The sequence below is a fragment of the Hemitrygon akajei genome, chromosome 3 (assembly GCF_048418815.1).
Source record: "Hemitrygon akajei chromosome 3, sHemAka1.3, whole genome shotgun sequence".
Taxonomy (NCBI): Eukaryota; Metazoa; Chordata; class Chondrichthyes; order Myliobatiformes; family Dasyatidae; genus Hemitrygon; species Hemitrygon akajei.
Window position 1 is genome coordinate 114222098 of NC_133126.1, and position 14398 is coordinate 114236495.

The window sequence follows — 14398 nt, forward strand, 5'->3', positions numbered from 1 at the left end:
AAGGCAATAATCTGTGAGATCAAAATTGAAGCCATAACATACCATACAGATATTATCTAAGTAAATGTCTTTGAATCTAAAGTCTGTAGGAACAACCTTACAATCTTCTTTACCCTTGATTCCCTGCACTGTTACAAGCTCAGCGTTCCCATTTTCCTACAGCCATTCATCTTTCTGTCTATAACTTGAGTGGGGGGGGGGGGGTTCTTTAATTGCTACTTTCTCATTAGTAACAAGGCCATCTGTTTTGATTTGACAGCAAGGAAAGTTGAATTAATTGTTTGTATTTCAATGTAGAAAAATAGGCTTTTCTTGTTGAACATGCAGGAAGTGTATAAGGAATCAACTAATGTTTAATGCTTATATGTATGTGTCTTCTACATTTTCAATCCAAAATACTGGAGCGAAGACTTTAAACCCAGGTCATTGACTTCTTGGCACACCCTGATTTTAAAAAAAAATTTGACTATAAAATAACTTGTTATGAAATGGCAAGAAGGTAGAAGTGATTCTTTAATTACTTGATTAAAATTCTAGTAAACCGTACCCCATAGAAAAAGTGTTTAAGGTTTTTAGAAATAAAATGGGTGAGAATGTGCTCTAAGTTGTCATCCAACCTGTAATATGAAAACAAAATTTATTTTTGTTGCAGCTTTATAACATCAAGATTGCCATTCTGAGTGTGAAAATACAGTGCACACATTAATGGACTAACACTGTGTGGTGATATGTTTGCAGTCAGACAGGAGCAGGAGCTAAGAAATGGTGGTCCAGTGGACAAGAAGCTGACCACTCTGGCAGACCTCTTCAGGCCACCCATAGACCTAATGCACAAAGGCAGCTTTGAAACGGTGAGGAATTGCATGTAATTGCAAATATAAGCATGAATGGAATAGTATTGTTAGAGAGCTGCATACATTATGTTGCCCAAACTTTGTATTAGTAAATTATGATGTGATTGTCAACACCCATTCTAATAAATGAAAAAAATCTGTCAGCAATTTCTGAGTACAAAACATTTAGTCAAAATTGTTGTCAGTTGATTCCTACTTCACTCAGAATGTGGTTTTGAATCATCTCCGTTGAAATCTGCATTAGTAAGTTTTATTGAGCATTTCAAGTAGTTATGAAATAGTTACAACCATTTAAGAATGCTGTTTAATTCTATCTTTGGCCATAAAAGGCAAGGTTAAAAATGTTTGTAATGACTTCCTGTAAATGTTGAATCAGCTGTACATAAATAAAAATTGCTGTGTAATTGTCTTTGGCCATAAAAGGTAAGATTAAAAACGTTTTTAAAGACTTGCTAAAAATGTTGCATAATCCATAGGTAAATCATAATTAAACAGCAATTTTGTACTTGGTTGTAAAAGTGTATATGTGTGTGTGTGTGTATATATAATTGCTTCAAATTTCCCCACATATTTTGAAACTCCACATTAACTTTTCTATCATTTGCTAATTAAGCATCTGCCTTCATTTTGTATGTATTCCACTCTGTTTTGCACTTTGTAAAATATTTAAAGCAGTTTAAAAATGATGCATTTGTTTGGATGTGCTCTTTGGGGAAAATCTTCAGCTTGATTGGCAAACTGCTTGACATCATAGTTTTTGGTGATCCCTCCAGATGTGATATTTGGCTGAAGCCAATATTGGGAAAGATCATGTATGTGCCGTGATGATCGGTAAGTATATGGCATCTTTCTTCGGAATGCTGCTTCACATCTGATTGCAAACCAGGGATAGTTATTTTCATTTGTATAGTGTTCTTTTCCGATATAGTCACATAACTAATGATTCTGCTGTCGAATGTTTGCTTAAATTGGTGCAGTCTTTCATTTTTGGCTTTTTTTGGGGGGGGGGATCTCTATTAAGTACTGTTTTCAGTGAAAAAGGATATTTTAGTAACTTACTCCCATTGCTTTGAAGTAAGCGTCCAGTTCTGGCTAGCAGTCACGTGTGGCCTCGGCAGATGTCCAGAATTTGAAACCTTGCTGCTTTTAATAGGGATGGCACTAACATTGTTCTGTTTGAGTGATGGAATGCCAAATAGTGGTATCCTACTTTTCACAAACTTAATTAAAAGTATTTGATTTTGATAACAGTTGTGGCAATGTATAGAATCAGATCTTAAAGTTTAAAAAGTACCACCTGTCACTATGTTTAGTCTGTTGTTTCTATTGCCTCATCCATACTTTCTACCTTCCCAGTTAGATTATTCCAAATATATATTGAACTCTGTAAAGTGGTTTAATATGTAAATTATTTTACATATTCTGGTTTTGACTTTGAGTCTATTCATTCATTTAATCAAAGCAAACAATTTTGTAGTTATTAATTTTCATTAAGTTCTTTTATTTGTAGACAATTAAATTATATTTAATTGGAAATTAGGCTTGCTTGCAAACACCAGCAATGGCTTGCACTATCTGATGCAGCCCTGAGCCCCAACTGAATACCACCATACTGTCCAATGTAGATAGTCTTTAAATGCTAAACCATGGGGCAGCTTGTTGCTGCGAGGGCAGAGCAGAAAGCAGGGATTTGCATCAGCTTCCCAGCATGGAAGATTACAGCAGCAGGAAGCCTGAGTTTGTGCCATATTCTTAGTGTAGCATGTGCCGATGCCTTTTGAAAATACAACAGTGTAAGTATCTGTGAGTGCTTTAATGAACTAGCTCTCTATGGGGTAGTGCTAAGCAGAGCACCAGTGTACTAGCAAATCTTCTCATCCAATTTCTAGAACTACTTGTCCACCAAGCCTGCATGGTTTGCTTCATTTAAGTCCATGTCTAGTTTCTGATTTGATGGTGTGTTCTTCAATTAAATGTAGAATTCCATCATACTTTAGTTATTTTTCAAAGATTCTATTTCATGTAATCTATTTCAGTGCCCAAGCTTAATTCCAAACTAATATCCATTTCATTTGGTCCTGTGATGTGTAGTTGGAACATGGAATGAGTACGAATGGAATTGTATCTAGCTGTTGATAAGACTTAGTCGTTATCTGCATACCTTTTCTCCCAATATCATTCAGCCAGAACCCCATCTCTGAAATGCCCTTTGAGAAACTGTTGCTTGTCTGTCAAGTGTGCTCCCTACTGGTTTCTCATTGGCTCTAAATTTGCAGAATTTTGCTGAAACTAAGTATTTTTCAACAAGTATAGATGAAGCTTTTGCTCCTTTGTGAGAGGGTTTCAATTTAATGGCTCATCGAAGAGTCAGTAACTGACAGCTGAGCAATCCTTCAGCACCTGCACTGGAATGTCATCTTAGAACTCGTGTTCAAGCATCTGGAGTGGAACATCTACCTTGTGCTTCAAAGGCGGGAACACGTTAGGTCATCATTTGAGACTGGAATTGATTAAAAAATACTATGATCTACAAATGGAACAAATATGTCTGGTAACAAAAATGCTTCAGTATTTGTGTACTGAGAAGAATTAGACTTATGATATGGCAACTGCCATTTGTGTCTCCTCAGATTCTTGACCAAAAAAAAACAAGACTTGATTTTTTTTTGTCTTTCATCTTTGTGATGAGACTTGGTAATCTTGCAGTCAACAAAAATTCAGAACTGAGTTCAAGTAAGGAAATTCAGAGAAATTTCTTCAAAGGTTGAAACAAGTGGTCTGTACAATTCGGAAGGAAGCCATGATTTTATACAGGAAACTGGCAAAGTGCCCGGTACTAGGAAACATTGATTGTATTTAAAAGTGTGTAGTGATGCCTACTGGAAAAAGGGGAATGACGTGTTTTCCCGAAATAAATTGTTCAGTTATTAATGTTGAAGGGAACCCTTATAAATGTTATATGAAACATGAAAAGTTGGGGTATTAAAATTGGTTTCAGTGTTTCTTTTCCCTCCCAATTTGATGTTGAAAGTGGGGGTCTGAATTAAGTTACTTAAAATTTACAATTGGTACAGATTCCTTTTTACTAGACTGGGTATTGCAGCAGGTTCTGGATGTGCCATTATGTAACGGAAAGCAGATTGTTATTCATTTTAATTAGCTGCCTCATGGCTTTTGGATGATCCACAAAAGGGTATATCTCATTTCTATTTAAACCAGTCATGACCTTATATACATCTCTTACATTTTCACTGATCTTTTGCTCAAAGAAATACGTAAGCACCATCTATAATCTAACCTCAAAGGTGAAACAAGACTTTCCCTGTTTAATTCTTTGTTTTGCATCAGTATTATCTTGAATGCTAATATATTGTCCATATCCTAGATTGCTTTCAAGATGCTTATGTTATCTCCTCTTGTGCTAAATTTGGTATTCCTAAGTGTTTGAAGTTAGCCAAATCTAACTCCAGATACAATGCTGTCATAGCTGGAGAACATATGGCTGTCTTCCTGAAGAAGGTGCAAGGAAAAGCTTAATGCTTTGATTGGCTGAGGACTGGTTCTAGGTGTGCGAATAATAGTTCTGGACTCTAAATGTCAGCTAAAGTGTAATGTAACCTGATTAAGTAAACACAATTTAAGGCAGCAGTTGGTATATGAGAGAAGTCTGGGAAAAGAAATGTAATGATATACTGTCCTTGTGCAAATTCTAACAGTTGCTTAATCACCTGGAGTATATACATGAAGAGACATGGTAGTGTAGCGATTAACACAATGCTATTACATCTCAAGGTGTATGAGTTCAGAGTTCAATTCCGGTGTAGTCTATTAGGTGTGTGTGTGTCCTCCCCATGAACGCATGTGTTTTCTCCAGGTGCTCCCGGTTTCCTCCTGCATTCCAAAGATGGATTGGATGATAGGTTAATTGGTCATCGTAAATTGGGCTGGGATTAAATAGGTGGGCTGTTGACTGGCTGTCTTGTTGGGCTGGAAGGGACTGTTCTTTGCTGTATCTGTAAATAAATAACTAAGCGTTTCATTGAGATGATATGATAATTAAAGAATTTTTTTTATTCTTATAGGGTTGTAATTTTTGATTTATGCAGCAAGTTACAGAGACAATATTCTCGAAGTTTAATGTAAATTTATTATCAAAGTATATACAGTTAGAAGAAAAAAATTGTGAACCCTTTGCAACTACCTGGTTTTCAACATTAATTATTCATAAAATGTGGTCTGATCTGCATCTAAGTTACAATAATAGACAACCATAATCTGTCTAAACTCATAAAACACAAGCAATTGTACTGCTCTTCAATAGTGAGTACATCATTTGAACAACCACAGTCTGGGTTCAAAGAAGTTTTGTGAACCTCTGGGGTAATGCCTTCTACGAAAGCTATTTGGAGTCAGGTGTTCCAACCAGTGAAATGAGATTGGAGGTGTGGGTTGTAGAGGTGCCCTGCCCTATAAAAAAGGCAAACAAAGTCAGATTACTGGCAGAACCTACTTTTCTCAAGAAAGATCTGTTTATGTGCACCATGCCTTGATCAAAACAACTTTCTGAAGTCCTTAGAAGAATTGTAGAGATGCATGAAGCTGGAAAAGGCTACAAAAGCATTTCTAAAGACCCGAGTGTTCATCAGTCCACAGTAAGAGAAATTGTCTCCAAATGGAGGAAATTTAGTACTGTTGCTACTCTCCCTTGGAGGGGGCATCCTCCAAAGATCACACCAAGAGTACAACATGCAATGCTGAAGGAGGTGAAAAAGAACCCACGGGTAACAGAAAAAAAACCCTGCAGAAATCTCTAGAACTTGCTAAAATCTCTGTTCAAGTGTCCAGTATAAAAAAAACACTGAATAAGAATGTCTGTGCTCCAAGCCTACACTGCTGTCACTTCCCAACTTTTCCTGTGCTGCATCGACGACTACATTGGTGCTTCTTCCTGCACCCATGTAGAGCTCATAGACTTTATCAACTTTGTCTCCAATTTCTGCCCTGCCCTCAAATCTACCTGGTCTATTTTCTCCCCTTTCTGTCTCAGGAGACAGCTTATCTACTGATGGCTATTGTAAAACTCACTGGTTCTCACAGTTACCTGGACTGTACCTCTTCCCACTCTGTTACTTGTAAAAACGCCATCCCCTTCTCTCAATTCCTCCATCTTCGCCGCAACTGCTTTCAGGATGAGGCGTTTTATTCTAGAACTAAGGAGATGGCCTCCTTCAAAGAAAGGGGCTTCCCTTCATCCACCATCAATGCTGCTCTCAACTGCGTCTCTTCCATTTTATGTAGATCTGTCCTCACCCCATCCTCTGACCACCCCACCAGTGACAGGGTTCCTCTTATCCTCCCCTACCATCCCACCAGCCTCTGTCCACACTTAAATCTCCATAACTTCAGCCATCTCCAGCAGGATTCCACCACCAAGCACATACTTCCTTCCCTCCCCACTTTCTGCTTTCCACGTGACTCCCCTGCCCACTGATCTCCCTCCTTGCACTTATCCTTGCAAGCAGAGCAAGTGCTACACCTGCCCCTACACCTCCTCCCTCACTACCATTTGGGGCCCCATACAGTGTTTCCAGGTGAGGTGACACTTAACCAGTAAATCTGTTGGGGTCATCTACTGAATCTGGAGCTCCTGGTGTGACCTCTTGTATATTGGTGAGACCTGGCACAGATTGGGAGACCGCTTCAGTGAGCACATACACTCCTGTTTGTTAGAAAAACATGATTTCCCACTGGCCATTCATTTTAATTCCACTTCCCATTCCCATTCTGACGTGTCAGTTCATGGCCTCCTTTACTGTCGAAATGAGGCCAAACTCAGGATGGAGAAACACCACCGTATATTCCGTCTGGGTAGTCTCCAAGCTGATGGCATTAACAACAATTTCTCGAACTTCCGGTAATGCCCCTCCCCATCCATCATTCCCCATTCCTATTTCCCTCTCTCACCTTATCTCCTTATATGGCTATCACCTCCCTCTGGTGCTCCTCGCCTCTTTCTACCATGGCTTTCTGTTCTCTCTTATCAGATTCCTCCTTCTCCAGCCTTGTATTTCTTTCACCAATCAATTTCCCAGCTCTTTACTTCACCCCCCCCCCCCCACCACCAGTTTCACCTATCGCCTTGGGGTCTTCCTCCCCTCCACCCACTTTCTTATTCTGACTAATCTTTTTCCTCCAGTTCTGATGAAGGGTTTCGGCCTGAAATGTCGACTGTACTTTTTTCCATAGATGCTGCCTGGCCTGCTGAGTTCTTCCAGCATTTTGTGTGTGTTGCTTGGATCCAGCATCTGCAGATTTCCTTCTGTTTGTGAACAAGAATGGTGTCCATGGAAGCACACCATGGAGGAAAACCATTGCTCTTCAAAAAAAACATTGCTGCACATCTCAAGTTTGCAAAAGGCCACCTGCCTGTTCCACGGTGCTTCTGGGACAGTGTTCTGTGGAGAGAGGAGACAAAAGTTGAACTTTTCAACAGAAATGCACACCACTAACACCAAAACCTCACTCCAGCTGTGAAGCATGGTTGAAGGAGCATCGTGGTTTGGGGCTGCTTTGCTCCCTCAGGGTCTGGACTGCTTGCAATCATTGAGGGAACAACAAATTCAAAATTGTATCAAGACACTTTACAGGAGAATGTTAGGGTAGTTAACCGTCACTTGAAGTTTAATAGAAGGTGGATGATGCAACAAGACAATGATCCGAAAAATAGGAGTAAATTAACAACAGTAGTTTAAAAAGAAGAAAAGTCAAAGTCCAGACTTTAACCCAATTGAGATGCTGTGGCATGACCTAAGATACTGCTCATGCAAGGTATCCCAGAAATATTGATGAACTGTAACAGTTTTGTTTGGGGGAATGGTCTAAAATTCCTCATCGCCATTGTGCAAGTTTCATCAGCAGCTACAGGAAATATTTGGTGGGGGTTATTGCTGCTAAAGGAGGCTCTACCATTTACTAAATACAAGGGTTCACATACTTTTTCCAGCCTGGACTGTGAATGATTAAACAATGTGTGAATAAAGACATGAAAAGAACAATTGTTTGTGTGTTATTAGTTCAGATAGATTGTGTTTGTCTATTATTGTGACTTAGTTAAAGATAAGACCACATTTTATGAGTAATTAATTCAGAAAACCAGGTAATTGCAAAGGGTTCACAAACTTCTTCTTGCATCTGTATGTCACCATATGCGTGCCTGAGCTGCATTTTCTTGTGCACATACTCAGTAAATCCATAATGGAATCAGTGAATGGCCTCACCAACGTGGGCATTCAACCAGTGTGAAAATATAAAAGGAAATAGATAATAATAAATAAATAAGCATAACTATCAAGAACATGGGAGGAAGAGCCTTTAAATCGAGTCCATAGGTTGTGGGAATAGTTCAGTTGATGGGAGAAATGAAGTTGATAGAAGTCATCCCTTTTGGTTCAAAAGCCTAATGATTGAGGGGTAATAACTGTTCCTGAACCTGGTGATGTGAGTTGTGAGGCTTCTGTACCTTGATGGCAGCAATAAGAAGAAAGCATGATCCAGGTGGTGGGAGTCCCTGTGATCGATGCTGCTTTCCTGCGACAGTGCTCCATGTAGATGTGCTCAGTGGTGGGAATGGTTTTACCCATGATGGAATTGGCTGTATCAACTACTTTTTGTAGGATTTTCCATTCAAGGGCATTGGTGTTTTCATACCAGTCCACGATGCAGCCAGTCAATATACTCTCCCACCACACATCTATAGAAGTTTGTCAGAGTTTTAGATGTCATGCTGAATCTTCGCAAACTCCAGAGGAAGGAAAGTCACTGCTATGCATTCTTCATTTTTGTACTTACATGCTGGGCCCTGGACTGGTCCTTCGAAATGATTACTGAGGAGTTTAAAGTTGCTGACCCTCTGCAACTCTGATCCTCCGATGAGGACTGGCTCATTGTTTCCTCCTGAAGTCAATAATCAGCTCCACATAAAATTATCAAAGTCTACATTATTTCAGGTGTGATTTATATATCATGGTAGTCTGGTTTTACCATGTATAAATCTCATTTGATAGTGATTTTTGGAAGGAAGCAGCAACTAGAAGACACTTGATCCAAGAATATTTGAATTACATTTGCAATGTTAGAACATGCACAACTGAGAGGGAAGAAATTCAAGAGGCTGGTAGAATAGTTTAGGACTATCCATTACTAAATTTGCATTGAATGTATTATTGATTATTGCACAGAATTAAACTAATTTCTGTAAGCCTTACAGAATCTTAGGTGGAATGCTCTCATGCATGTGGTTTTGATGTCTAGCTTCTGTGCTCAAACTCCGTTTTGCTCATCTGTCTCACCTTAAAGAGATTGTGGACAGTAGAGCTTCTCTTATTCCCCTGTCAGAATCTCACATCAGTTCTAGGCTGGTTCTTTCTTTTAGTGCGTGTGAATCAGTGGTTATTCTAAGGAACCAGATGCAGAAATGCTGGAGACTCTGGGTGTGTCTATTTCTTTACCAGTTTGTGTAAGGTTATATAGAATACATTTGTTTGTGCATGCAAGTTCCCATATGATTTATAATTTTGCTTAATATTTATTATAAAATTACAGCATTCCATTCCTTCTTTCTTTGGACAGGCAAAAGAGTCGGGACAGTTGCAGAACAAGTGGTTGATGGTAAATATCCAGAATGTGCAAGACTTTGCCTGTCAGTGCTTGAATCGTGATGTTTGGAGCAATGAGGCAGTGAAAACCATCATTCGAGAACACTTCATCTTTTGGCAGGTACAGGGGAATGAGTGGGTCAAGGTATTACAAGCTTCAGTGAATACGTTCAATATATTCTTTCTCTTGAAATGAAAATAACTCCTCTACCATGGTATCTTGATACTTCACTTCCTTGAAATTTGTTCCAGTTAAAACAATGCATTTTTTTTCTGTTGCTGTAACTGCTATGGTGAATAATGCTGATATTAAACTTGCCTGCCTGCCTGCAGATCTAGAATAGATATGCACATGTATAAAAGTTTACCTTTCATTACTTACACTTTGGAAATTAGGCAATGCAGCATGTGTTCAGTCCCTTTGGATAGTGTCCATGTCATCCACAGTGCCGCCCAGCTTGTCCCAGTTTCCTGCATTTTTTTCTTTTTCTTTCCTATTTCAAAACCATTTGATGCCATTGGTCTTTTCACATGTGCTCCTCATTGCCCAGTTCTGCTCTATGCAGCTCAACTAGGTAAATCTCTATATGCAAAATCAATCATGAATCTTAAATTTTAAAAGTAAATGCTACTATAAAGTTGTATCTTCAGAAGAACTGTTGATTAAGAACAGTTCCAATCCAGATCCCTTCGATGTATATGTTTGGAAATCAACTTTGTTGAACCTGTTAAAGCATAATTGTGTTTCAGAACACACCATTTTGACGTTCAGAATACATCTTTAATGGTAAAATACTTCTGAGATGTAATCCTGTATGTAATTATCCATGTTTTTTAAACAATTGACAAAATTTAAACTGAAATTTACTGTGCAGTTAGTAATCTGCCTGAATCTTCAGTTTAGTAACTGCACAGTAAATTACAGTTTACTGCACAGAATCTTCATAGCTTTTCCATTTTGATGAGCTGTAAACACTTGTGAAATATAGAAAATCTTTAACTGTCTTTTGTCCAAACTAAATTTTGATTTCTAGTCTAACGTACAGAATCTTAAATTAAAATTCAATTTCTGTAAAGTCAGTCTAAATTCATTTGAGTAATCATTGCCTTCATATGTAAGGGAGTTCCTTAGGTGCATGCAAAAATAATAATACAGGGAAAAGGACAGCAATGGAACTGCTAGGCTTCTGCTGATTGCTATCATAAACATGACACTGAATGACCTTCTCCTCTATTACAAGTAAATAATCAAACAAGTGAACATATTGTGTCATTTATGACATCAGTATTCCCCAGACACTTTCAGCCATTCAAATATTCTGTGGTGTATTCACTATAAGAAGCAAATAGCCAATTTTTCACACAAACATTGATTTCATACTGACCAGATTTTCAAATTTAGTGACTGGGAGATAAATAGTTGCCAGAGTACTAGGGATAAGAACTGTGAACTCCAGGACAGTTTAAGGAGATCCATAGAACTCAACGGAAAGAAGCTGGCATCTGTATACAATGCAGAACTTCCTCTGTCATACCAGAATGTCATTCTGTGTTTCTGTGCTTGGACCTCTGGTGTGGAATTTGAATGCAAAGTTTTCTCACTGTGCAGCAAGGATGCTACTAACCTAGCCATGGTTTACATTAGTTAAGTGTTACCTTGTGTAAATTTTGTGAATACTTTCTCAGATTTTTTTTTGATCATTTTCGCTTGCACTTTATTGCTGAGTATGTTACAGTTCAATTAGTTAATTATCATCGTGTCAATGGTCTTAAAATCTTTGAGTCATAGAACACTACAACACAGAAACAGGCCCTTTGGTCCATCTAGTCCATATCAAACCATTAATCTGCCTGGTCCTATTGACCAGCACCCAAACCATAGCTCTCCATATCCTCCTATTTATATACCTATTCAAATTTCTCTTAAATGTTGAAATCAAGCCAGCATCTACCACTTGTGCTGCCAGCTCATTCCAAACTTTCACCGCCCTCTGAGTGAAAAATTTCCCCCTCATGTTCCTCTTAAACATTTCACATTTCACCCTTAACTCATGTCCTCTAGTTCTAGTCTCTTTTTCTTTTTAAATCTTTTTATTAATTTTCAAACAAGCATAACAAGAAAAACATCGAGTACAGAGAGCTTGAGAGTACATAATTGATAGGCTAGAATACAAATACAAACAGTTAATATCCCAAATATAATAACCTCCCAAACTCATAGTATGCTACAAAAAAATGGAAAAATGGAAAAAAAACAAAAAATACCAAAAAAAAACTAACCTAACCGACATGGGCTATTGTATCATATCAAATATACACAGTAGTGTCAATAACTCCGCACCTCTATCCAAATAATTAAAGATGATAAGAAAAAGGTTTGGGAAAGGTCAGTTTAAGTCATATGAAAATGTTGAATAAATGGTCTCCAGGTTTCTTCAAATTTGATCAAAAATGACATTTCTAATTTTTTCTAAACTCAAACAAGAAATAGTTTGGGAAAACCATTGAAATGTAGTTGGGGGATTAATTTCTTTCCAGTTCAATAGGCTAGATTTTCTAGCCATTAATGTGACAAATGCAATCATCCGCCGAGCTGAGGGGGATAAACGACTGTTATCCACCATTAGTAAGCCGAAAATTGCAGTAATAGGATGAGGTTGCAATTTAATATTCAAAACTGTTGAAATAATGCCAAAAATATCTTTCCAGTAATTTTGCAAACAAGGGCAAGACTAAGACTAAGATGAGGCAACTTCAGAGTGACATCTGTCACAGATTGGATTAACACGAGAATAAAATCAAGCAAGTTTGTCCTTGGACATATGAGCCCTATGTACAACCTTGAATTGTATTTGGGCATATTTGGCGCAAATAGAAGAGGAGTTAACTAACTGTAGAATTTTCTCCCACTGCTCTGTAGGTAAAAGACAATAAAGTTCTTTTTTCCATTCCTTCTTAATTTTATCTGACATCCCTGGTTGTATTTTCATGATCATATTATGAATGACGGCTACTAAACCCTTCTGACAGGGATTCAAACCTAGAATTTTTTCCATAATATCAATTGGGCATAAATTTGGAAATGACTAACATATTATTCAAAAAATTTCTAATTTGTAAGAATCTTAAAAAAAAATGGGTTCTAGATAAACTATATTTATTGGACATAAATAATAAATAAATATTGGACATAATGTTCAAAGGACATAAAGCAATTATCTAAAAATAAATCACGAAAACATGTTATACCTCTCGTTTTCCATAGCACAAAGGCTTGGTCCATAAAAGAGGGCTGAAAAAGAAAGTTAGATATAATAGGGCTTGATAAGGTGAACTTATTCAAACAAAAATATTTACGAAATTGAAACCATATTCGTAATCTATATTTAACTATAGAGTTAGTTATTTGTTTATTCAGTTTAGATAAAACAAAGGGAAGCGAAGATCCTAAAATAGAGAACAATGAAAAGCCTTGTACAGATTTACACTCCAAATTTACCCATTGTGGGCTTTGTAATGACGCCGATTCCTGTGTCCAAAATATTAAATATTGGGTGTTAACTGCCCAGTAGTAAAATCTTATGTTTGGCAGAGCTAAACCACCTTCCTTCTTAGGCTTCTGTAAGTACTTTTTACTTGATCTAGAATTTTTATTCTGCCACACATACGAGGATATTTTGGAATCAATAATATCAAAAAAGATTTAGGAATAAAAATTGGTAGTGCTTGAAATAAATATAAAAATTTAGGTAAGATTATCATCTTAATAGCGTTGATTCGACCAACCAATGACAAAGACAATGGGGACCATCTAGTAACAAGTTGCTTGATTTGGTCGATTAAAGGTAAGAAGTTAACTTTAAATAAATCCTTATGTTTCTTGGTGATTTTAATACCCAAATAAGTAAAGTTATCTGTAACTACTTTAAATGGTAGATGTTTATAGATTGGAGCTTGCATATTTAATGGGAATAATTCACTCTTATTAAAATTCAGTTTATAGCCAGAAAAGCTACTAAACTGAGCAAGCAAAGATAAAATAACAGGAATAGATCTCTCAGGATCAGAGATGTATAGTAACAAATCATCAGCATAAAGTGATAGCTTATTCAGATTCAGTTTATTGTCATTTAGAAACCACAAATGCAATGCAGTTAAAAAATGAGACAACATTTCCCCAGAATGATATCACAAAAGCATATGACAAAACAGACTACACCAGAAAATCCACGTAACGTTTGGCAATTCCCAATCCAGGGTCTGGAGAGACTGCTGCGTATTAATATCGCACTACCGTCTACAGAGTTCCCCGGAAAGGAGCTCCAAATCCACCAGACAAAAACAAGACCAATAACTAAAGCTACAAGACCTGCACAAAACCACGTAATTACAACATATAGTTACAACAGTGCAAACAATAGCATAATTGATTAAAAAAAACAGACTATGGGCACAGTAAAAATAGTCCAAGATGTTAAAGGACTGTAAGTTCAAAAGAAATCACCACAGTTTCCACAAGTCCCCAGGGTCCCGACAGACTCGCCATCCCACGCTGGCGGCAGAAGGGAGTACCCCCGCTATGGACTTAAAGGCGCCGCCCGACTCAGCCTCGCAGACGCATCACACAATGGAAGCTCTGTCGAAACCAGCCTCGCAGACGCAGCTCACACCGAAAGCGACCTGAGTCCGTCGAAAGGACTCCGAGCCGGCGACCATCCCCTCCGGCACAGCTTCTCCGAGCTCCATCCTCTGCCGAGCGTATTAAGACGGCCCCGCCAACGGCCATCGGCAACGTGACCCTGAGGACTGGGGGCCTGATCTTCCCAGCAGAGTCCCGGACCTCGCAGCAACAGCAGCAACGAAGAAGGTCTTCCTGGAATTTCCCGATGA

At 38.1% G+C, this 14398-nt stretch overlaps 1 protein-coding gene across 4 annotated transcripts in view; it reads left to right on the plus strand.

Annotated features, from left to right (window-relative positions):
* Positions 1–14398, plus strand: part of ubxn7 (UBX domain protein 7) — a 109020-nt gene that overhangs the window by 39239 nt on the left and 55383 nt on the right. For all 4 annotated transcript variants that reach the window (XM_073040637.1, XM_073040635.1, XM_073040638.1 and 1 more), the window contains exons 5-6: positions 739–851; positions 9483–9629. In XM_073040637.1, coding sequence (XP_072896738.1) covers positions 739–851; positions 9483–9629 — 260 coding nt within the window. The remainder of the gene's footprint in view (positions 1–738; positions 852–9482; positions 9630–14398) is intronic.